This window comes from Filicampus tigris, chromosome 3, assembly GCF_054856515.1.
Source record: "Filicampus tigris isolate MCC_2025a chromosome 3, RoL_Ftig_1.0, whole genome shotgun sequence".
Lineage (NCBI taxonomy): Eukaryota > Metazoa > Chordata > Actinopteri > Syngnathiformes > Syngnathidae > Filicampus > Filicampus tigris.
In genome coordinates this window covers 9,952,352-9,977,107 of record NC_141219.1, presented here as the reverse complement: position 1 = coordinate 9,977,107, position 24,756 = coordinate 9,952,352, and the positions used below count along the sequence as shown (strand labels likewise).

Below are 24,756 nucleotides of genomic sequence, written 5' to 3'. Positions count from 1 at the left end.
CCTTAGTGATAACGAAATGCGAAATAATACAGGGAAATACCTGCATTTTTAAAATTAATTGAATTTCTTCTTCCGTACTGTTTCGTAGCCATTTACATTTATTTTCCACTGTCGTATTGTATGTCCAGGTAGACTTGCCGTACAAATTCCGCTGCAGGACTTCCGTATACGGTTTGTGTAACCAAATGCGCCGCACTTTCTTTCAGAATTTTAACTGAGAATTTTAGTGCTGAACGTACTAAAGCCTCGACATAGTGCGCCCCATCACTACTTTACTGGAGTAAAACATCATCAACAAGTCGTCGTCCGTCTCTGTCTTCGTCAAAGTTTGTCGAATGAGTTTAGTGTAGCTTAGTTTAGATTGCTAGCCGCTAACGAAGATACACGTTTGTTGGCAACACGTAGGCAGAGATTAAGGGTGAATTCGAAGTATTGTTATTAGTGAGGGGGAAATGTGTGCAAGAACGACAGCAGAGTACATGGAGGAACTTTCTGAAGCAAAAGAGGAGAAGCGACAACGTCGACTACTGGGCGCTGGTTTAAAGAAGCTTCTAGTTGTGTTGAACAGAGAAGGTTTGTTCATTTCTTACTTTCAACAGTTTATTAACTATATTCATATTGTATTTGATCAGAAATCAAAACTACAACTGAATGTACTTCCAATATCACGATCAGTAGTTATTTGAACAAGTATGAGAATATAACTCGTTAAAAGGTAAAAACGGCAAGTGTAAATAACTAACTTGGGATAAAATGCTTTACACTTTACAAAGCAGATTAATCCAATGCTGTTAAATCAGATACATTTAGTCAGCTAACACGGCACTTGATGTTTGCACTTACCGTTTCAAAGCACGACGTTAAACAAGGAATAGGGTTTCAAGTCAGGGTTTTAAACAAGGGTTAAGATTTTAAATGAGGTCTTGAAAATAGGATTATGGGTTTGAAACTAGGGTTAGGGTTTCAAAGTAGGGTTTGAAACTCGGGATAGGTTTCAAAGTGGGGTTTGAAATTCGGTTTGGGGTTTCAAATCAGAGTTTTAAAGTAAGGTTAGAGTTTCAAATTAGGGTTTGACACTAGGGTTAAGGGTTCAGAGTAGGGTGTTAAACAAGGGATAGGGTTTCAAATCAGGGTTTTAAACAAGGGTTAGTGTTTCAAATTAGTGTTTTAAACAAAGGTTAGGGTTTCAAGTTTGGGTGTTAAACTAGGGTTAGGGCTTAAAAGTGGGGTTAGGGTTTGAAAGTAGGATTTTAAACAAGGGTTAAGGTTTCAAAGTAGGGGTTTTAATTGGGGTTATAAAAACTCACATTAGGGTTTCAGATTTGGTTTCAAACTCAGTTTAGAGTTTCCAACTCTGGTTTCAAAGTAGGTTTAGGCTTTCAAATTATGCAGGGTATCCACAGAACATCCCCCACCCGCCGTATCGCAATCCCCTCCTTACTAGAGTACTAGATGGAAGGTTGCGGTCAAAAATGCCTGATTTCGCGGGCAATTTTCCTTAGAGTTGTGTTGGAATGTTTTGCAGGTCTCTAGGGCATAAGCCCAATTTGCACTTTGCAAAACAACTACTTTCTCAATGCGTGTTCGTTTTATCTTTCAAGAAGGTATCCAATGTAAATAAAAATTCACACAAGTCGATTCAATTTGCTCATCTGTTTTATTGTTTTTGTTTTATTTATTGTATTGTAAAATGCTTTGTTACAGCCCTAGCTGTTATGAAATGCGCTATATAAATGAAATTGTATTGTATAAAAGTGCAATTTTTTTTTGCTCAAAACCTAATTTGTTTACAATTAAGCACATTTTTTCGACAAATTTTAAGTGCATTTTTACAAAACATGTTTGAAAAAGCAACAGATATGTACAATTATGTATATTCTTTATTGAAAAATGATATTTAGCACATATCTCTCAGCATCTGGAGTTGAATGAAATATGACGGCAACAGTCTTTTTCTCAACGTGGCTCCTCAGTGCTTATTTATTCTGGTAGACTGCAACTGCATATTATTTTTTTGAAGGTGATGATAACCAGCTCCTCCATTGCAGGGGTGGGCAATTCCGGCCCTCGAGGGCCGGTATCCTGCCTGTTTTCCATCTCTCCCTGCTGGAACACACCCGATTCAAACGATCATATAATCAGCAACGTCTGCAGAAGCTGGATAACGATCCTGATCATTTGAATCAGGTGGGTTGCACCAGGGTGACATATAAAACATGCAGGAATTTGCCCACCCCTGCTCCATTGGTTACTTTCTCTTCATATCTTCATTCATATGTAACACATTGGTAGCATGTTGATGTGGCCCTTGGCAGCCGGTTCAGGTTTTCCATGTGGCAGCTTCAAAAAATTAATTGCCCACCTATGACTTGTAATATGAGACAGCTAGCTGATTTAGCACAGTTAAGGGCAATGGTCCAGTGCCCAATCTTTTTTGCACCACAGACCACTTTCATGTATTTTGACAGAATGTCAAAGACGTGGCACAACAAGACCGAAATGACCGTCCCGTCGACTGTGTCCTCGTGTTCGGCTGCTGCCACCACCGCTCAAGTCTAGCTACCCTTTCCGTGAGTGCCAAGTCAAGCGAGCCACCACAAAGGTTGTTCATACTATGGCCGCGATGTCAACTTCAAAATAAAAGCCTCACAACTAATACTGTACATGGACGTTGTTGCCTAAGCCTGAAAACACAGACGTGTGGTTGCAATATGCTTGGAATGCAAATCGAATCTGGTGACTATTTTCGGTACGCATGCGCACTGCTTATGTCCGCCCCTGGCTATAAGTTATAACTTCATTATTTTTCAACTTTCCTTTCCAAACCATGTTTGTCTTCTTGTTTCCTGCAGATGTCAATGAAGAGTATATTCATCCTGAGCAAAAGCAGCCAGAGCTCCCTTACCTAAAGGCGCAAGATCCCCCCAACATTAAAGAGGAAGAAGAGCCAGAGCTTCCCAACATTAAGATGGAAGAAGAGCCACAGGTCCCCAACATTAAAGTGGAAGATGACCCAAAGCCTTGTCACATTAAAGAGGAAGAGGAGCAGTATAATGTCACCAAGTTGCCATTGCCCGGTGTGTTTCTGAAGAGTGAAGATGAAGGTAAAGGTGAAAGTGAGGAGAACAGAAAGGCTGAACCTTCGAGCAGCAGCAGCAGCTCAAGCGAACACACGACAGCAGAAGGTGATGGAGACCACTGTGGACAATCCCAAGCACATAGCCTCCTAGCTCCACCACCAGAGAGGGAGGACATGACGTCACACTCTTCTGACGCTGACACAGGTGATGAACACTCTAAAGATGGTATGACATGTCACACTGACAACAAGCTCTGGAAATGCTATCAAGGTCCTCCCCCAACCACAACTCCGGATGAGACAAATTCAAGTAGTAGAACAAGCGACTATGTATTTGTTCGTGGATACCAAAAAAGAAGCCAAAAGAGAGCATACAACAAGAGACATTACTGCTTGTTTTGTTCTAAACCTTATGCAAAGATGGCTCGACACCTCGAAGGTGCACATCAAGATAAGAGTGACGTGGCTACAGCCCTAAGCTTTCCAAAGCGGTCGAAGGAGAGAAAAAAGCAGCTGGATTACATCCGCAACCGGGGCAATTTTGCATACAATACTGCTGTTTTGGAGTCAGGCAAGGGTGAACTGGTGCCCCGTAAGCAGCCAGCTAAAGAAGGGCAAGGAAGTGATTTCATGCACTGTGCCTACTGTCAAGGGCTTTTTACAAGGAAGGTCTTGTGGCGACATATGCACATTTGTGGGTTTAACCCTGGATCAATCCCCAGCAAGCCAGGGAAGAACCGGGTTCAGTCACTGTGTACATTCATAGGTCCGACACCTTCCCACGTGAGTAAGGAACTGTGGGGGGTCATCAGTGCCATGAATCAAGGCCCAATCACAGATATCATAAAAAATGACAAAGTCATTATTGATGTTGGGCAACGGCTGTTGAACACTGGCGGAACATCAGCAAAAAACCTGGAGTGTGTAAGAGGCAAGATGAGAGAAATGGGGAGGCTGGTTTTAGTATCAAGGATGACCTCCCCCTTGAAAACGTTTGAAGACCTCATTGATCCGCATAAGTACAAGGACATGGCTGAAGCTGTGAAGGTGACATGCGGGTATGACAGTAAAGCAGGCAAGGTCATCAATACAACACGAGCCAACAAACTTGGGGATGACCTGGTGGAAGCAAGCAAATTGTTAAAAGCTGAAGGTTTAATCACAGACAACCAAGAGCTTGTAAAGAAAGCCACTGAGTTCCAAAAAGTCCATCAGGAAAAGTGGAATGAGTTTATTTGGACTCCAGCGCTGAGGAACATCAGGGAGTCTCAGTGGAAGGTACCCACAGTTTTGCCTTTTACTGAAGATGTTCAGAAAATGCACAAACATCTCAACCAAATGCAAGATCAGCTCTGCAAATCTCTTTCTCAAAGTTCTTCTTCCAAGGCCTGGATGGAGCTGTCAAAGGTGTGTCTCAGCCAGATCATGCTTTTTAACCGCCGCAGGGAGGGCACCGTTGCGAAAATGCCCTTATCAGCATTTTTAACAAGAGACACCGCGAGTCGGCGCAACGATGTGGACTGGGCACTCTCTGTCGTCGAGAGAAAACTGTGCAGGCACTTCACAAGGATTATTTTCACGAGGAAGCATGGCCGGCCAGTTCCAATTCTCCTGACAGCCAAAATGCTGTGTGCATTACAACTCCTTGTTCAGCTGAGAAAGCAATGCGGAGTTCTTGAAGACAACAAATACCTATTTGCCAGGCCAGGCGTCATGACGCATGTTCGAGGTTCCAACTGCCTCCGTGGCCATGCAAAGCTTTGTGGTGCCAAGTCTCCCATGTCGCTTACATCCACCAGAACGCGGAAGCATGCGGCAGTTTTGTCCACTGTGCTTAACCTGACTGACACTGAAATGATCCAGCTGCCTACCGTTCTTGGTCATGACATAATAGTCCCTCCTGAGTTCTGTCGCGTCCCAGAGAAGACCAAGCAACTTGCAAAGATCAGCAAAGTTTTGATTGCACTTGAACAAGGAAGATTAGCCGAGTTCCAGGGCCAAAACTTGGATCGAATTGGAATAGATCCACGTGGTGTGTTCTTTTATTCGATTTTTTTCCTGACTATTTGTATGGTCACTTCATTAAGCTGTATTTTGAATTGCATCCACAGAAAACGTTGTTGACAGCAGTAATGAAGATGACGAGACCCTTGCGGTGGGAGCCTGTTCCACCGCCGACGGGATTGTGACCACAGTCGGAGGAGCCTGTTCGACTACCGTTGATGGTAAATGCTACTCTGTTGTACTAGACTTGCTTTTTGATTTGTGTGTTGTTGTTACTCACAGAGCGTTCTGTCCTAATCATGTTAGGTAAAGCACCACAGAAGAGGACACGTTGGAGCCACCAAGAAGTCCAGGCCGTGAAAAAGCACATGAGTCGTTTCATCACCTCTTGCATTGTTCCAGCAAAGTATGACTGTGAGAAATGTTTAAGGGCTGAACCAGAAGCTCTAAAGAACCGCAACTGGAAAAATGTGAAATTCTTTGTTTACAATCGCTTTCGGGTCAAGAAAAGTGAAATGCTATGTGAATAATGAGATGCTAATCAATAAAAGTTGTAATTGATGCAACTTCAGTGAGTGATACTTTTATATTAGTAACTGAAGCTCAAAGGGTTCACAACACTTTAATATTAGTCAGGAAGCAACATAGAGTTGTATCTTTTTCTGAACAGTTCATATGTGATGTGCATTGTTGTTGCTGGTCAGTAATAATTTAATTAAAATAAATTTCTTTTTTAAAAACAAAAAACAAAGGCCATATGTTGATAACACATACATTTTGATTACAAATAACAGGTAAGCGCATCACAATTTTTTACATCTCGTCTATTTTTACAAATGACATGTATGGAATCTCACTATACATACACAGAGCAGATCCAGATGTTGTTAGTTTATTACGAAGTTGTTGTTGTTGTTTCTTATCCGAGGACCAGTTGATCACTGCCAGAGCAGTGGTACTCAACTGGTGGGTCGGTTACAGCAAGTAAAGGTATCCTGATTTTAATTTTTTTTCCCTCATTAATGTTTTGGTACGGTAAAGCACAGTGACTGGCCAACCAAATTTCCACACGGAAAATATTAAGAAAGGGAAAAGAAATGTTACTTCCTTGTGCTCTAGCGACTAGTTTACTCTGTAAACAAATGCAAAGTAACGATGCTTCTGGCTGGCGGAGGTCATGGCTTGCTAGAGGAAATTGGACATCCGTGCGTGTATGACGTCACCACCCATAGCAACGCAGCGCCATTTTGACAAGAAGGAACGTGGTTGTCGTTGCTATCGTCGATCATCCATCCATTATCCAATCCTTTTATCCACACAATAGATTCCAAACTCGGGTGAATCTCTGTTATTTGCGGTTTATTGACTTCAGAATGGCTAAAGGTTGCTGTGTGTGTGTGTAAGATGGTGGATTTCATACAGGCCCGAGATCATGCATGAAAGTTATATTTTGAGCTAATTTTATTTATTTATTATTTGGCCAAATGGCAAACCAATTTTAAACGGCGTTTAAAAGATATAATGTACTGTACATGTGTGTTCAGATACTTTATTTATTTGTTTGCTTGTTGATCGTTCACATACGTGGGACTTGTCTTAGTTGGCACCAGTGCCACCTTGTTCCAAGTTCCGCCTGGAGGCTTTGCTTTGCTGTTGAAGCGACGATGGGTGGAGACTTCCGTTGAGATGCCGGAAGTAGCAGGATGCCATTTTCTGCGAGCCGTTTCCTAGTGCGGTTTATTTAAACTTATGTAGTTTCATGTTTGAACTTTAATCAGCCTCCGCAGTCTTCGAAAATGTCCTTGCGCAGCTCGGGAACTTGTTGCGCTGTTCGCGGCTGTACAAACAACCAGTCGAAGTTAAACCTGTGGCTGAAGCAGCAATGTTTCGAACATGCACCCCAGACAAAGAAAGAATGTTGTTGTGATAATTGGTACCGTTTCTACCCCCTACCCGCGGATGAGGATTCCAGGAGAATGTGGCTGAAAAACCTGAATCTGAAAAAAACACCAAAGGCGTTTTTTGTGTGCTCCTTTCATTTTGTGGACAAAAAGCCCACGGAGGTGCACCCGCATCCAACTTTGTGGTTGGGTGACGACAAACCACCGGAGAAGAGACGCCGCCAGCGAAAAGGGATTGGGAGCAGTGTCCCAAAAAGATCAGGTATGATTTCATCCGTATGGAGGACACAACACTGTAATGGACAATTCCGAATATCCGGGCATTTCTCGTAATAGCCGCGATGCAACGCGCCCTAGTCGGTGAAAACAACCCATCGCGTTGCATTGCTTTTGCCTGTGACAGCATATAAAACGCGCAGAAAATCTTGCCTGGACGTTGTTGTGCGGTTGGATCGTCCCACCATAGTATGATGGAAACTAAATTATCATTCCATATATGTGTCGCAGGAATTCAAGCGAAACGTTTAGAGCAACTCGTCAACTTTATGTGCGCCTCTTCATTCTTACAATCTGCCACATAGTCACTTCCTGTTAGGCTTTTCACAATAAAACTGGATTTACCTAAAATAGGTTACACCACAATTACTGTGTGGACCGTGAACACATCGGAGAAAGTGGGTAAAATGAGTGACGAAAGTTGGCTGGACAGCTCAGAATGGAAGCTAACCAAGACCGCAATGCTGTGTGGTGAGCACTTCTTATGTGGTAAGACTCGTTCTCGAGTGTGATAAAAATCGCACTTTTGCCTCCGTAGGCAGATAGTTATAGTAGTCAAACGACATTTCATCACATTTCGAAATCAAAATAATCCTTACAGGGCGGCACGGTGGTCGACTGGTTAGCACGTCCGCCTCACAGTTCAGAGGTCGTGGGTTCGATCCCGGCTCCGGCCACCCTGTGTGGAGTTTGCATGTTCTCCCCGTGCCTGCGTGGGTTTCCTCCGGGTACTCCGGTTTCCTCCCACATTCCAAAAACATGCATGGTAAGTTGATTGGACTGTCTAAATTGCCCCTAGGTGTGATTGTGAGTGCGGATGTTTGTCTCTGTGTGCCCTGCGATTGGCTGGCAACCAATTCAGGGTGTCCCCCGCCTACTGCCCGAAGACAGCTGGGATAGGCTCCAGCACGCCCCGCGACCCTTGTGAGGATAAGCGGTATGGATAATGAATGAATGAATGAATAATCCTTACAAATCAAATGACAATGACCCAAAGTTCAATGCTTTTCAATGAGCGGAGTTTGTTTTCACCGACTTGACCACCATCTTGACTTGTGCGGTCATTTCGACGTAAACTTGGAATTGTCCATATTAGTCAGGCATAAACATGTACTCCTACCTTTTTCAGAACAGTTCATATGTGACGTGTGTTTGCACTATTGGTAACATCATTTAAGCACAACACAACAAATGGCTCATCCATCCATCTATTATCAATACCGCTTATCCTCACAAGGGTCGCGGGGCGTGCTGGAGGCTATCCCAGCTGTCTTTGGGCAGTAGGCAGGGGACACTGAATTGGTTGCCAGCCAATCGCAGGGCACACAGAGACAAACAAACTTCCGCACTCACAGTCACACCTAGGGGCAATTTAGAGAGTCCAATCAACTTGCCATGCATGTTTTTTGGAATGTGGGAGGAAACCGGAGTACCCGGAGAAAACCCACGCAGGCAAACTCCACACAGGGAGGCCGGGGCCGGGATCGAACCCACGACCGCTGAACTGTGTGGCGGACGTGCTGCGGACGTGCTAACCAGTCGACCACCATGCCGAACAAATGGTTCAATGTTTCATTATTTTAATCTTAATGTGCATTTGATTACCAGGTTTCCCAGGTTTCCCTTTGGTTTTTATGAGAAATCAACATTGTCGAAGGCTTTTAAAAAGCACTTTGTTAATACAACTTGTGTCATTAACTGCGCCAAGATAGTTATACGAAAAGGGGAAAAAAAACGATTCAAGAAGTGATTTTATACTGTTGTGATGACGCAAATGACACAGTTAAGTATTTAGTTGTCGTTTCTCCTTCAGGAGTAATTATCTTTATTTCCACTTTTGGTGGGAAATGCAGTTCTAGATACATAGCATAAAAGTCTGGTTTCCTACGCAATTTGTGTGCTAGAGATGAGGTGATAGGTGACCATGAGTTGGCTGTGAGGGATTTTTTGGAGGAGCGTAAAAGCCTAGATTGACCAATCCGACGTCTGCCAACTGTGACCGACGCCTCTGTGGCATCGGGCCGACTGTCGGCTCGTTGTGCTGGAAAAAAATGACGAAAATACACTGTAGCGACAGAGCGACGTTGACCATTAAGTTACCTTCTGTGCATGCGTGAGATGTAATACCCCTCCATACCATTGGCGACGGTAATCACTATTCCTCATGGTTTGAAAAAGCCAACCGGAAAGCAAATGGCGCTCTCGATGAACTCCCACGCGAAGTAAACACTCACGTTCTTGACACAGTATCGTGCAGTACATATATTGTCAACCCTCGCTCTTGTACTTGTAAGACGATTAAGGCAGCAAAGGTGAAATTCTCAAGGCTTTCCATCTGTTTGTCCCCGTGCGCTGATACGCTAGCTAACAGCCAATCGGAGTGACCAAATGTCACGACTTACAACGCCGATTCAGCATGCTGAAACGTCCACGGATCTGATGTTACAACGGTACAACGGTGTTCGCTACATTAATCAGATGGCGCAATGCGACGCCCCGACGCTTTCTGACGTCCGAAGTCGGATTGGTCTATCTATGCCAGGGGTGTCAAACTCATTTTTTGTCATGGGCCACGTTATAGTTATGGTGTTCCGTACAAAATTAGCCCTCCAAAATCACATCACATATCCATGGGGATGACCTTCTTATACTACAACTCTTATTTTGTGAAAATACTCTTTCCTGTATTTTTCAGGAAATGTTGTTGTCATTACTGCTCAATAACTTCATATCACATAGTTACGCCTCCAAAATCATATCACGTAGAGATGGGGACTACTTGCTTCTACTACAACCCTTATTTTGTGAAAATACCCTTCTCTGTATTTTTCACAAATGTTTGTTTTTATTATTGCTCAATACATTACATATACATATATACATATTAATAAAATGTCAGTAAACGACCTAGGTACGTATCCTGGGTTTCAGAGGTTTTGACATGAAAACTTGCGGGTAATGCTGCATTATCAAAGTGTAATAGTTTGTCTCAACTGACATGGATGTTTGGAAAAATGCCTGCAATATTTTCGCAATTTTTGGCCTCTTGCTGGCTGGTTTGCTGAACATTCGGTCATGCCAAGTCAAATCAGTCGTTCCAGAAAATCTGTGATAGAGACTATAGAAAATAAATATTTTTATATGCGTGACTCTCTGTGGTCCCAAGAACCATGAGCTGTTATTCTGTTATTCACTGCACAATATTTGACTCAACTAAACCATTTTTTTGTCTTCATGCATCCTCCAGACCTCAGTGAAAAATATCTTCATCCTAAGAAACAGAAACCAGAGTCCTTCCACATTAAAGAGGAGTCAGAGCAACTTCACATTAAAGTGGAAGAGGAGCCAGAGCGCCTTCAAATTAAAGAGGAAGAGGACCTGGTGCACTTTCATGTTAAAGTGGAAGAGGAGCCAGAGCACCGTCACGTTAAAGTGGAAGAGGAGCCAGAGCATCCTCACATTAAAAAGGAAGAGGAGGAGTACGATGTGGCCAAGTTGCCTTTGATTGTAGAAGTGACTTCTTTGAAGAGTCAAGATGAACACAAATGTCACAGTGACAACAGCTGGAATCAACACGTGACAGAAAGGGATGGAGACAACTGCAGAGGATCCCAATTAGACAGCCTCTTAGCTCCGCCATCAAGTCCCAACAACGTAACGTCACACTCCTTTGACACTGGCAGGTTAATAACGCCATCATCAGATGATAACGACGTGACGTCACACTCAAAGGACACTGACAATTTAGCTGCATCATCAGATGACGATGACTTAATGTCCCACTCTTCGGAGACTGACACTGATAATGATGAAGACTTGAAAAGTGAAATGACACATAACACCGACAACAAATGCTGGAAATGTTCTCTGTGCGGAAGAACTTTTGTCCGACTGTCTCTTTTGAAAAACCACATGAGTATTCACATTGGAGAGAAATGCTACACCTGCTTAGTTTGTGGTAAAAAATTCTCCAGCGATGGTTTCGACCTACGTCATCGTTTTCATAGCGAAAATATTTGTCCCGACAGATTTCCGATCATAAATAAGGCAGCATTCAACATGTACACACTTGAAAATCACGACGATCTTTTATTTTCATGCATTCTATCAAATATGGACCATGTGAGAAAGAAGAGGTATCGAGAAAAAGTCGACCAGACGGGTATGCGTGATCCGTACACCTTGCCAGGTTATATTTTTGTCGCTCTTCAACGCTGTAAAATTGCCGACCTCCCAAACCTGCATTACTTTGATATTTTGAACTATGTCATGCGTACGACATCGAAGTATACTCATGAGGAGTTCAAAGAGTATAAGAGCCTTGAGCCGTATAAGTATTTTGAGGATGGGAGTGTGCGTGGAACCGGTGTATGGGAAATACCTGGCAAAGAGCGATTTCTCATCATGTCAAAGGTAAGAATCTTACGGGAAAGCAATATTCACCAATAAACTTTCACACCACCTATCATAAAATGACACTATTCATGAATTTTCAGGTGAGGCGATCCCAGCTTCAAAGTGAGCCGCCACTGCGTGTGTGGGTTGTGGTACAGAAAAAGGGCAGTGTGCAGTCTTGTCACTGCACCTGCATGCAAGACCTGTCTGAGTACTGTTCCCATGCTGCTGCCGTCCTGTTCGCTGTGGAAACTGCTGTGAAGAGGGCACAGGATATGCCCTGCATCGATGTGAGACATGAACTGACCCGAGATACTTCAAGCAAGGTGCCGTATTCAGAGGTGGCTGATATAGACACTACAAATCCTACGAGGAAGAAGAGAATGGTGGAGGAAGCAAATGAGAAGGACGTGGGCGTGTTGGAGGAAGTCCCCATCCCTACAACGCCAGAGAAGGCTGCCTTTTATCAAAGCCTATCAGAGTCTGTTATCAGCTGTGCTGTGCTGAAAGTGTTGCCAGACAACTTCAAGGCATCCATGCCAATGTCTGTGTTAAAAAATCTACCTGCCCCTCTTACAAGTCTGCATCAAGCTCAATATGAGCAGATGAGTGAGGAGGATCTGCGGAAAGTAGCAAATGAAGTGTTCAGAAATATGAAGATTTCAGAAGAACAGGTAGAATTATGTTGAATTAAATTAATGTATGTATGGGTCATTTGAATACTTTGTGATTAATAACAGTAAAGACTTGAATTAACAATTTTTATACTGCCTTAATTTCATATGGGTAAATCTTAGGAATTCATTGTAAAGGCGATCCTTAATGACAGAGCAATTGTGGTGGACCACTGATAAACACTTCAAACTTAACGTTAAAGACTGAAGTGCATAACGGTGAAGAAAAACAGCTTCATAAAAATCTTGTAACTGGCTTAATTTAATGTGCAGTACACTTGTCTTGATATAATCGGAATAACAGTAAAGACATGCTAAAGTTCCAACACTAACAAATTTATAAAAAGAAAAAAAATAGTCTCAGAAATAACACAATTTACTTTGCGGCCTGCTATTGAGTGAATTCAAAATGACTGCCTCAGTATGACACTTCAGCTCACAGGTCCCTTTGGTGTATTGCGGCAGTGACATAAGGCTCTCCAGTGGTGGACCATTTGTAAAAGAACCAAAGGAGGGAATCAGAAGACACTAAAATGCATTTGCGTTCATTTTTATGTAAAAGGAACATTAAGTAATAGGATTAATGTCTTGTATATCCAAAAAATAAAAATTCGAATCTTCAGAAAACATTGCAAATCATGAAACTTTGGTTGGGATGCCTAACGGCGGAGACATTTTGCCATTAAAAGTTTGTAAAAATTACTTTGTAAAATTGCTTTTCTTCGAAACGATTACTGTAGGATTTATAACAACTGCCAATAATTGAAATACTCATCAGTAAAATTAACTTTCAAATAGAAATGTAGTGGCGTTATGTCTTTACTGGTTATATGAAATGTAACCCATATGTATGCATACTGAAAATATGAAAGTTGATGTGATAAGTATGCTGCAGCAGTCCATGTATTTGTTTTCATTTAATCTGTACAGGTAATAGCTATTGAAGAAGTGACAAGGAAGCAGTCGGCATGGTCTACCTGTGTATGGTACCGGCAGCGTGCAGGACGGGTGACTGGCTCCGACTTCAAAGCATTGAACCAGATCAGCATCCTGAAACCTTCCTCATCGCTAATCAACAGAATCTGCTACCCTGGACGCTCCATACTCAGTCCACAGGATGCTAGGTACTGTGCCGCTGTAAATTGTGTCATGTGCAAATCTGATGATCTAATCTAATGAAGTCATATTTTTTTAATAACATGTCAGTATTTGTTTAGAATACGTTTGGATTTTTTTGTTTTTCAATTGAGCTTGTTGTCAATGCACAAAGTACCTGGTTGTTGTGATGGTTTATGCATGTACTGTATAACGACTACGTAGTCAATAGTTTTGACTACAGATTGACACGTGTCATACACAGCATTATATTACCTGAAAATTGTTTATGATTTTTCTTTTACCAGGTGGGGTTGTAAGCATGCAAAAACTGCAATGAAGCTGTACTCTTCCATCCAAGATAGATCCCATCAGGCTTTCACGAATAGGGAGTGTGGATTGTTTGTGTGGAAAGAACACCCGCACATGGGAGCCTCACCTGACGGCATTGTGAGCTGTGAGTGTTGTGGAGTTGGTTGTGTACAGATCAAATGTTGTCACTGTATAGAGCAAAAAGCACTGACCTCAGTCGAACACGATCATTCCTTTTACAGTCGTAGTGATGACCTGGGGAATATTTCTTTAAAACCAGACACTGACTATTACTTCCAGGTGCAGGCACAGATTAGAATTACAAATAGTGACTACTGTGATTTTGTAGTGTGGCGTCATGACACGATATCAATTCAGAGAGTTAAATTTGATGCCAAATTTTTTAATATTGAAGCCGTTCGACTTAATATCTTGTACCGGCATATAATTTTGCCTGAGTTGTTAGGTAAATTGTATTCTAGGAAAGTTCGGTAAATTGTATTTTAGAAGTGGTTTAAGAGGCGCAGTATCCACTTCTGCCTCATCAGATGATGGGAAGGAAAAGTTGTGTTCCTGTAGGAATGTGTATGTAGGCACAATGGTTAGTTATTAATTGAATAAAGTTCATTCTGTCTCTAATTTGTAATTGAAATTGTTGGTTATTTTATATCAGAAAGGTTATTAGATTATCATTTACGTGACATGTACCTTCCTCAGAGGCTAAAAAGACTGTCGCCGAAACACGTCATCTAAACAATCTAATAACATGTCTGATTAACCTGTCTGAGATAAAAGAAACCAACGATTTCAATTACAATGGTTAGTTGATTACACTGCGCAATCGGACAGTTTTACAAGGCTTGCATTTGATTGATTCGTGTGCCAAACAACTGGTTATGTGTTGATTGCAGAAAGAGGGGGCAAGTAATGTGAAATAAAATGGCAGTGTAAAAACATGCAACAAATCTGTCCCCCAAGCAACAACAACTCACTATTTTCCTCCCTATGCTCGCCGCGACCATTGAAGTCTCGCCGCGGAAAATAGACTAATGATGGACTGCAGACAGATGGCGGACTAAATAGAGGGTTTTCCATCTGTTTTTAAAAATGTTCCCGTCGTTTGTCAACCGTCAGCAAAATGGGTGTCCGTCAGTGACGAACGGACCGGTCCGTCAGATAGACGGAATGCCCTGAATAGCTCTGATTAAGACCCTGTGTGGTTAAAAGAACAACTGAAATTGTAACGTGTGCCGCAATTCTTGTTTTTTGAATCATAAAAGGTTTCAAATAAATTACAAAAAGACTATTCCTGCATTTGTTGGCTGTATGTAAAGTAAGAATTTAAGTACCATGTGTAATGCTGCAACAAACAGTACATGGAAATGGAAGATAGAAAGATACTGAAAACTAACATTGTTTAAAAACTTTATTTGTATGTTTTTCAGGATCACATACAGCATACACTTTAGCCATCCTACCAAAAAGAGACAAACTTTCTTCAGTCAATTTAAAGCTTCATTGATTGCTGTTTTTCTCACCAGCGCATTTGTGTGTCTTAACATGATGTCGACAAGAGAATCTTTTATCACAAACTGAGCAGGCATAAGGCTTCTCCCCAGTGTGTGTTCTTGTGTGTTTTACTAAGTCTGTCTTTGTAGTAAATCTTTTACCACAAACTGAACAGGTAAATGGTTTCTCTCCAGTGTGTGTTCTTACATGCTTTTCTAAATTTCCCTTTTGAGTGAAACTTTTACCACAAACTGAGCAGACAAAGGGTTTTTCCCCAGTGTGCGTTCTTGCATGCTTTCTTAAATGTCCTTTCTGAGTGAATATTTTCCCACAAACCGAGCAGGCAAAGGGTTTTTCTCCAGTGTGTGTTCTTGTGTGTCTTATCAAGCTTTCCTTTACAGAAAATCTTTTTCCACAAACTGAACAGACAAAAGGTTTCTCACCAGTGTGTGTTCTTGTGTGTGCATTGAAATGTCTCTTCATAGTAAATGTTTTACCACAGACTGAGCAGGCAAAACGTTTCTCCCCAGTGTGTATTCTCGTGTGCGTTGTTAAATTGGTCTTTCGAGAGAATCTTTTCCCGCAAACTGAACAGGCAAAAGGTTTCTCCCCGGTGTGTGTTCTTGCATGTGCTCTTAAGCTTCCCATTTCAGAGAAAACTTTACTACAAACTGAGCAGGCAAAAGGTTTCTCCCCGGTGTGTGTTCTTGTGTGTGTTTCTAAATGTCCCTTCTGAGCGAATTTTTTACCACAAACTGAGCAGACAAAAGGTTTCTCCCCTGTGTGCGTTCTTGTGTGTGTTTCTAAATGTCCCTTCTGAGTGAATTTTTTACCACAAACTGAGCAGGCAAAAAGTTTCTCCCCAGTGTGTGTTCGTCCATGTCTTCTTAAACATATCGCGGCAGAGAATCTTTGACCACAAACGGAGCAGGCAAAAGGTTTCACTACGGTGTGTATTCTCATGTGTACTTTCAAAGAGTACTTGGCATCAAAGGTTTTCCCACACTGCGAGCATTTCCAGTGTGTGTTGTCCGTGTGATACGTCATATCACCTTTAGAGTGTTCATCATCCTCCTGCTCTCCCTCCTCTGTCACTTCCCCATCCCCATCATCAATGTCAGAAGAGTGTATCATGGAGTCATCTGATAGTGGAGCTAAATGCCTGTCTGCTTGTGATGCCCCACAGTGGTCTCTATTACCTTGTTCCTCATCTCCTTCAATCTTCACAACGACACAAGGGAATGGCAACTTTTTGATATCAGCCTCCTCCTCCTCTTCCGCTTTAATGTAGGAAGGTTCGGGTGCCTCTTCTTCCTCTTTAATGAAAGGGGAATCCGTCTCTTGTTGCTCAGGACAAATATATTTTCCACTGAGGTCTGTAGGACTCAATAAGACAAACATGGTTTGGTAAAGTCAATATCAAGCTGTGACTATTTTTATACAGTATATACATAGTTTTTGTCAGCAATTTTCAAAGAAATAGTAGGGTTTTCCCTCCAAAACAGTGAAGGAATAAGGCAAACCTAAGAACAAGTCTTAGCGGAGTCAAGTGAAGTCAGTGGTCAGCTGGATATTATAAAATTATTCCTTAAATGCATTATGCAAAAGCTATTCCATATGCAATCAGTGACACACAGTATATTCCGAAATAAATGATACTCTGCTGATTGTTAAGAAATATGCCCTGTTCTGAGGTTATCCAAGTTAGTGGAAAGTGTGTGCGTATGTGACTACAGCAGAGGATGTTGCAGCAATAACTGAAACTGAAAAAGGAACTATCTCAGCCTATCTGGCGAGCAAGATGAGCGAAAGCACAGAGACTAAAATGAAAATACAAATGGTCAAATAAAGTATCAAATAACGTGTGGAGGATCATATTAACTATCTACAGTAGCTATCGATCTATCGTGGACCAGGTCAGTGATTATTGTGGAAAGACAGATGTCAGACTCCGAGGTCCAGCATCACCCCACAACCTGTTCATATAAAAAGGTCTAAAATACCGGTGTCGCCTCTGCGTCGACCGTCAGACCCTCATTGTACAGGTTCACGTCATACGAGGCCCGAATTTACTTATCGAATAAGCAGAGCTGGGCATCGCCTCGTCTCGTCCTGCATATTAAATCGACCATGTGACCCCGGTCCATCCCTCGTCAGCAACAGCCAATTGGCGTAGAGAACGTACTCCTTACGTCACAAGCAGGCTCCGCGCGAGCAGACACGCCGCCAAAGAAAAATATCAAACAAAAACACACACACACACACGCCTAGCGTGGTGATCGGTGAAATAAAAACAATATGAGGCACATGTCATTGCGTCTGTGGGACCGCGAGGTACACAACACGGTTTTATTTTATTTTTTTCCTTACTCGGCCGCGTTTCAGGAGTGCGGCACCTGCGTGTGACTGGTACGGGTTAAGTCATATGTCCGTTCTCGACGTCGTTTGGCTGACTAGGACCGACTGGAACCACGTGGGTCGATTAAATATGCAGACGGGAAGTAGGCGATGCCCAGCTCTGCATAAGATTCCATTTCAAAATGCACAGGATTAGTTATTGAAAAGTGAGACTAAGAAATGAACAAACCTGCTCTATGAAACTCATCTGGAGGCTTCTTGAAAACTGTGTCCAGTAGTTGATGTTGTCTCTCGTTTTCCTCTTTTGTTCCACAAAACTCCCCTCCGTACTCTTCTTTCACACGTTTTGCACACATTGTCACACGATAATCACAACACTTTACACTCACATAGGATCTATGCTTCGCGGTGTGTAGACAACAAACGCGTGTCTTTCTTAGCGGCTAGCAAGCTGCGCTAAGATAAAATATGCTAAACTCGCTTGAGGAGCTTCAACGTTGTTGATAAAGCGATTCAACACCTCAGTACTATCGCGTCTTACTTGTTTTCAATAAACTGCGACTATATCGTCGAGCTGATGGAGACATAAATGTGCACGAGAGGCCTCATTACCACCGTGGAAGAAAAAAATCTTTATTGACACTTGCAATAGGAACACAATCACGTCTTGTTCAGGTCATGTATGTGAGGATGGTGACACCAAGTGGACAACGATGATACCTGCACCTCACATACGCAGATGGTGCAGCTTGATGATACTGTACTTGGAACGCTTTAAACCATGGAGAGTGGAATGAGGTATGGAACTGTAAAATGTGTTATTGTTAGCTGGATGACATATCTAAGAAAGGGAATAGCATTAATTTTGTTTATGACCAAACTACATTTTTGTAGGATGTAAGCAATGTATCAATACTAATGATAATTAACAATAATGGCAATGTATCGTGTTTCATTTGAACGAAACATGTACATTTGTCAGACTATCATCAGAAAAAAAAAATCACGTGTTTCAGTCTTATTCGGGGCATGATGTTGAATGATGATGTTGCTTATGCTGCTCGTTGAGAGACAAAATGTGATCGACACCCGTTTGAAACTATCTACGTCTTCATTCGTACATCCAAGGGGGCGATACAAGTATGTCCCAACAACTGTAGTAAGTAATCATTTAATTTAGTCATGTACTCTGGTCACTTTTTCAGTAATGTCGAATCGCGTGTCTTAACGTAGCACGTAGCTTGACCAAGAGGGGTTGCCGTACAATTTCCTCTTTAGCTCCACTCCCGTGTGCGCTTTGTGTAATCAAACGTGTTTCGCTTTATACATTTTCTTGAATTAATATAGAACGACCGTACTCAAGCCTCTATACAGCAGCCTACGTCCAAAACTACTTTACTGGGTCAAAACGTCTGTGTTTAAATCCGCAATTAAACTGGTATCAAGCTTCTCCAGATAGCTTAGCTCAACTTGCTAGATGCTAACAAAGAAGTCGTTAAGAACACGCCGCAAAGCAGAAATCAATTGCAAGTGTAAAGAGTCGTGATTATCGTGCGAAAATGTTTGCAAAACACGTGAGAGAAGGGAACGAGGAAGAACTTTGTCTTAAAAAGGAGGTCAACGAACAACGACGGCAACGTCTGGACGCAGTTTTTAATAAGCCTCAAGATGGGTTCCACAAAGGTTTGTTCAATTCTTACTGTAACTTGTTTAGTTACTACAGTACTTTGTGTAAATACACTCTTGCACTGTATGACGTCGTCGATTATTACGTATGTGCATCTGCATTAATCAATTACATGTGGAAATAGACATCTCGCTCTCCATCCATCATTCTTTACATTTTGCACCTCCATTCAAAACGTGTTATCATGGTCACGACAAGAACATTCTGCTTTAGCTGCTTAGGGTGGAAGCTTTTAGTATTCATACTGGTGTTCCTATCAATATGTTTTTTTAAACACAAAAGTGTGTAGGGCAAAATTATTGTCTGTAAAGATAGTCAGGTCAAGGTAAATAACACCTGTGGCATTTAGATAAATGCAGGAAGTGAAGGCAACAAAATGGTTTGATAAAATAGTGACTGCACTAAGACTGGTTGAGTGAGACTATCATTTCCAGAGGTCACAATTCTTTCTGGATTGTTCTCAGCACACTAATTGATGTTGGGTAGGGTAGCATGTAGAAGAAGCTGCTCTTGCGTTTACACTACACAAGAAACCAAGTTCAAGTTCAGAAAATCACTTGTTGTCTTTGGGCACATGTAGTAGTTGCCTCAGTTCCTCCTGGAAGGTCTCAGGAGGGTTAAATGTCAGAAGTTCATAAAACTCGGTAGGCTATTGTTTAACTGATGGACATACATGTCATCATTCCAAATTTTGGTAGCACCACCTTCATGTGCATTTTTAACTACTGGATCACCTCTTGGATTGTGTTTCCAAACTGAGTCTTCTTTTATTGGTGCAAACACACTTCTTTTTGGAGAACTGTTTGCTATGTATCTCCCGATCTGTACAGAGGTACCGCTACTGAAAACACACTCTGTAATGTTTCATTTTTGACAGACAAGGTGGTAGTGTGTACAACGCTACAACCCTACCCTAGCACTAGCAAGAGTCCTAGACACACGCGCGCACACGTGCACACAAACACGCAGGCTCACCGATTAAAGGCACATGCATGTACACAGACACTACAACACATTAGAGTATAAACAATATTTTAAAAGTGATTTTATATGTTCCCTTTTTGACAAGATCCCATACAATCTTTATAGGGTTCTGGTCATGCAAGTTTTCTGGCAAACCAAGCACAGTAACACCATGGTCATTGAACTAGCTTTTGATACCTTTGGTAGTGCGGGCAGTCTCTAAGTCCTGCTGGCAAATGAAATCAGCATCTCCAAAGAGTTTGTCAGTAGATGGAAGCATGGTGTGCTCTAAAGTTTCCTGTCTGAAGGCTGCATTGACTGAAAATAGCTTGACTTCGTAAAAAACAGTGGTTCGTCAGCGAATAGTGACTCTTAGTTAATGCAAGTTTCAGTCCATTCCTTGAGAATTTATGAAACATTGTATAGTTACAGGTCATATTAGAGTATACCATATATTTCCATCATATACTCTTCTGTACCAACATAAGCGCAACATTTACCCCAAATCATGTTTAATGACGTTTTATGACTTTGGAGCAGGATTCTGGGAGTTTGCGCTGTCATTGATAAGAATGGTACCGACACTGATGTCGCTGCTGTCAGCAGTGTTCATCAAAGTCTGTGGTTCGCATTGAACATTTTTACAAGAGAAAAAGTTTTAATAGGCTTTAGGTGCCCTGAAAAATGCAATACAAAATCGACTACTGACTAGGCTGGAAGTAGGGGGAAAGTATTCTGCTTCCCTCTGCACGGAAACAATTAATTTTGAACAAAAGAAGCCTCCTCAAAGTGATCTAATCCAAACATTTTTATATTATCTTTTGAGAATTTCTTACTTGTTGTGACGCTCATTCTTGAGGAGACATAACGCAAAGCTCTCGCAGGATAAAGAGATTAAGTTATAAGACTTCTAAGACAGTTCAAGTACCGGCAGAGCTATTTTCAACACTTCAGATTGGTTAATAATCCGTACAAATATCCATGTGAGGACTGACCAATAGTATTGTTTTGTGAAAATATATTAAATTGACCAAATTTGGACAAAGAAGGTTTCACATTCTGAAATGAGTGACAAAAATTATTGAACTTTTTCAAGATATTACATTTTTGCGGTGGATGTAGCTGTATTTGTCATCATGAACATGTTTCATTTGGGCTGAATTGTTTAGGCCCCATTGAAAGAAACATGGATCGACAATGCAGAAAATGTACAAACAGTCACATACAGTATAAATCATTATCACACTATGAGTCTTAACTTGAAAAAATGTGTTTGTTTACTTGTATCCTGCAGACATCATTGAAGATCTTCATTCTGAGCAGCAGGAGCCAGAGCCCTTTCCCATTAAAGAGGAAGTGAAGGAACACATTAAACATCAAATTAAAGAAGAACAGGAGAATGATATTTCCAAATTTCCATTAACTGGTGACTCTTTCAAAAGTGAATATGATGAAGACAAAGATACATTTGAGGAAAACAGTGGGAAGGAGCCTCCAAGCAGCAGCTCATCTCAACATACGACAACAGAATGTGATAGAGATCACTGTGGAGGATCACAAGCACACAGCCTCATTGCTCCACTGTCAGATAGTGAAGGCCGAATGTCTGACAATGATGATGAACACTCTGAAGATGATATGACAACCAACAAACGCTGGAAATGTTCTCAGTGTGACAAAACTTTTGGTGCTAAGACAGATCGAAGAAGGCACATAATGATCCACACTGGAGAAAAACCATTTAGCTGCTCAGATTGTGGTAAAACATTCTCTCAAAGGGGTCATTTGAACTCACACACAAGAACACACACCGGAGAAAAACCCTTTGCCTGCTCCTTTTGCAATAAAAGGTTCACTCAGAAGGGACATTTAAGAAAACACACAAGAACACACACTGGGGAGAAACCTTTTGCCTGCTCAGTTTGCGGGAAAAGTTTCTCTGTAAATGAAAGTTTAACAAGACACACAAGAACACACACTGAGAAGAAACCTTTTGCATGCTCAGTTTGTGGGAAACATTTCTCTCTAAATGGAAGTTTAACAAGACATACAAGAGTACACACTGGAGATAAATCACATACCGGGTCAGTCTGCCAATTTAGATCAGGATTGGAAGAGCTCCGTCCTGAGCAGCATGTGTGGAGTGACAGGGTGGAGCAGCATGACCCACACTTCCCCAACATTAAAGATGAGGAGCCAGAACCCTCCTGTGTGAAAGAGGAGAATATCACAAAAACATTGCCATTGAACTTTACCTCTTTGGAGTGTAAGGGTGAAGACAAATGTCAAAATGAGAATGACAGAGGGGTTAAGCCTCAGAGCAGCAGCTCAAGTCAACACATGATAACAGAAGGTGATGGAGACCATTGTGGAGGATCACAAGCAGACAACCTCTTAGCTCCACTATCAGATAGTGACGACATCACGTCACACTCTCCTGACACGGATGATAATTATGAACACTCTAGAGATGACATGACATGTCACTCCGACAACAAACATTGGAAATGTTGTCAGTGTGGGAAAACATTGAGTTCGAAGTCGGCTTTGAAAGTCCACATGAGAATACATACTGGTGAGAAACCTTTTGCCTGCTCATTTTGCAGCAAAAGATTCTCTGAAAAGGGAAATTTAAGAACACACACAATAACACACACTGGAGCGAAACCTTTTACCTGTTTAGTTTGCAGTAAAAGATTCACATTGAAGACAGATTTAATAAGGCACACAAGAACACACACTGGAGCGAAACCTTTTGCCTGCTCAGTTTGTGGGAAAGGTTTTTCTCTAAATGGAAGTTTAACAAGACATACAAGAGTACACACTGGCGAGAAACCTTTTGCGTGCACAGTTTGCAGTAAAAGCTTCACTCTTAAGACAGGACTAATAAGGCACAAAAGAATACACTCTGGGGAGAAACCTTTTGTCTGCTCAGTTTGCAGTAAAAGATTCACCACGAAGCTAGATCTAATAAGGCACGCAAGAACACACACTGGAGAAAAAACTTTTGCCTGTTCAGTTTGTAATAAAAGATTCGATCAGAAGGGACACTTACAAATGTTAAAAAGATTATAGGGTTTAGTGTGTTCTATTTTCCTGTATGTCACAGCTTTACATAATTCTTCAGTTATTGCACTTGCTCTTCGGAGTTTACATACTCTCGGCATGGGCATGAATGTTATATTAATCTTATTATTTTGGTGTTTATTTTTAACTGTTCTTTTTCTGGGGTGGAATAACTGTACAACATACATCATGACTTTAAAAAAATCAGAATTGGCAACAGACATAAAAAGTGTAAATAAAAATTGTGCAATAAATCCTTAACATAAAAGGAGAGAAACATTTATCAGAACAAAAGTTACATACATTGTTTTTGGTGTCTAATCTGTTCCTTAAATGTATTTGTGTGTGAATGCGGGGCAAAAACGTTATTGGTTTATAATGTTTCATCCATTGACACGCACTAATATATCTGCTGATCTGACACATTTAGCATTGTGATTGCCTTGGCATAGCAGCAACACACTGAGAAAGTTAATTTTCGACACCCAGTAGTTCAAAGTTCAATTGATTTTTTTATGTTAGAGTTGGGGTCATAAACTAGTTAAGTTCATAATTCATTTGAACTCAGTTGACCGTTGCTGTAGTAGCCAACTAGAGCGGCTCCAATTACTACAGACAAAAGCCTTTGGATTTTGATTCTGATGAGGTCATTTTGTACAACAGCTCAGTACTGAAATACCAGAGAGGAGCAAATTAAGAGAAGCACAATTAATATATTAAGAAAAAGAAGACACTGTGATTGGAAAAACATGAGGAAAACTTTATATATGTTCTTCCTGATAATCAATCAACACGTGATTAAGAAGTATGAAAATTGTGACAGGTTTATAAAATTTGACATGAATAATGAGAGCGGAAACTTAAAGAGGCACATAATAACATAATGAAATATAAAGAAAAGAAAAAGATAAAATTACTAGACATGTATTAGAATTTTGGAGTAGAACCGAATTAAATAAAAGAATTTGACAATCTATAACCTTTTGTTTTTGCTTATTTCATTAATTACAAATGCAAACAAACAATTTAGAGTCAAAGTCAAAGCAATCGGTGCCGAGAAATCGGTGGATGTAATTAACTACTGTATTACAGTTAGCAAACTCCTCCCCCACCCCACCCAAAAAAAGTCCAATGAAGTTTGCCTGAGATACTTCCATTTGATGGCATTTAGCCATTTAGCCAATAAACACGACAGAAGATCATCCACGTTTTGATTTTAGGGTTTAGAAGTAGGGTTTCAAACTAGGGTTAGGGTTTAGAGGTAGGGGTTCAAACGAGGGTTAGGGTTTAGAGGTAGGGTTTCAAACTAGGTTTGTGGTTTAGAGGTAGGGTTTCAAACCAGGGTTAGGGTTTAGAAATAGGGTTTTAATTAGGTTTAGGGTTTAGAAGTAACGTTTCAAACTAGGCTTAGGGTTTAGTGGTAGGGTTTCACACTAG

At 41.3% G+C, this 24,756-nt stretch overlaps 2 protein-coding genes across 2 annotated transcripts in view; one reads left to right on the top strand and one right to left on the bottom strand.

Moving 5' to 3' along the window:
• The first annotated feature begins 32 nt into the window (after positions 1-32).
• Positions 33-24,298, top strand: LOC147149828 (uncharacterized). The gene is made up of 13 exons (XM_086025476.1): positions 33-573; positions 2,853-5,111; positions 5,191-5,304; positions 5,390-5,611; positions 6,684-6,778; positions 6,862-7,246; positions 10,508-11,673; positions 11,757-12,329; positions 13,260-13,453; positions 13,733-14,227; positions 16,304-16,361; positions 19,121-19,286; positions 21,548-24,298. Exons 1-13 carry the CDS (start codon positions 453-455, stop codon positions 23,326-23,328), a joined length of 7,629 nt encoding a protein of 2,542 aa, XP_085881602.1. The 5' UTR covers positions 33-452; the 3' UTR covers positions 23,329-24,298.
• LOC147149823 (uncharacterized) overlaps positions 15,151-24,756 on the bottom strand; it is a 31,967-nt gene continuing 22,361 nt past the window's right edge. The window contains exons 3-5 of the mRNA XM_086025992.1: positions 22,335-22,460; positions 17,833-21,590; positions 15,151-16,621 (exon numbers count right to left, since the gene is read on the bottom strand). Coding sequence (XP_085882118.1) covers positions 15,252-16,621; positions 17,833-17,959 — 1,497 coding nt within the window. The 5' untranslated portion in view covers positions 17,960-21,590; positions 22,335-22,460 and the 3' untranslated portion in view covers positions 15,151-15,251. The remainder of the gene's footprint in view (positions 16,622-17,832; positions 21,591-22,334; positions 22,461-24,756) is intronic.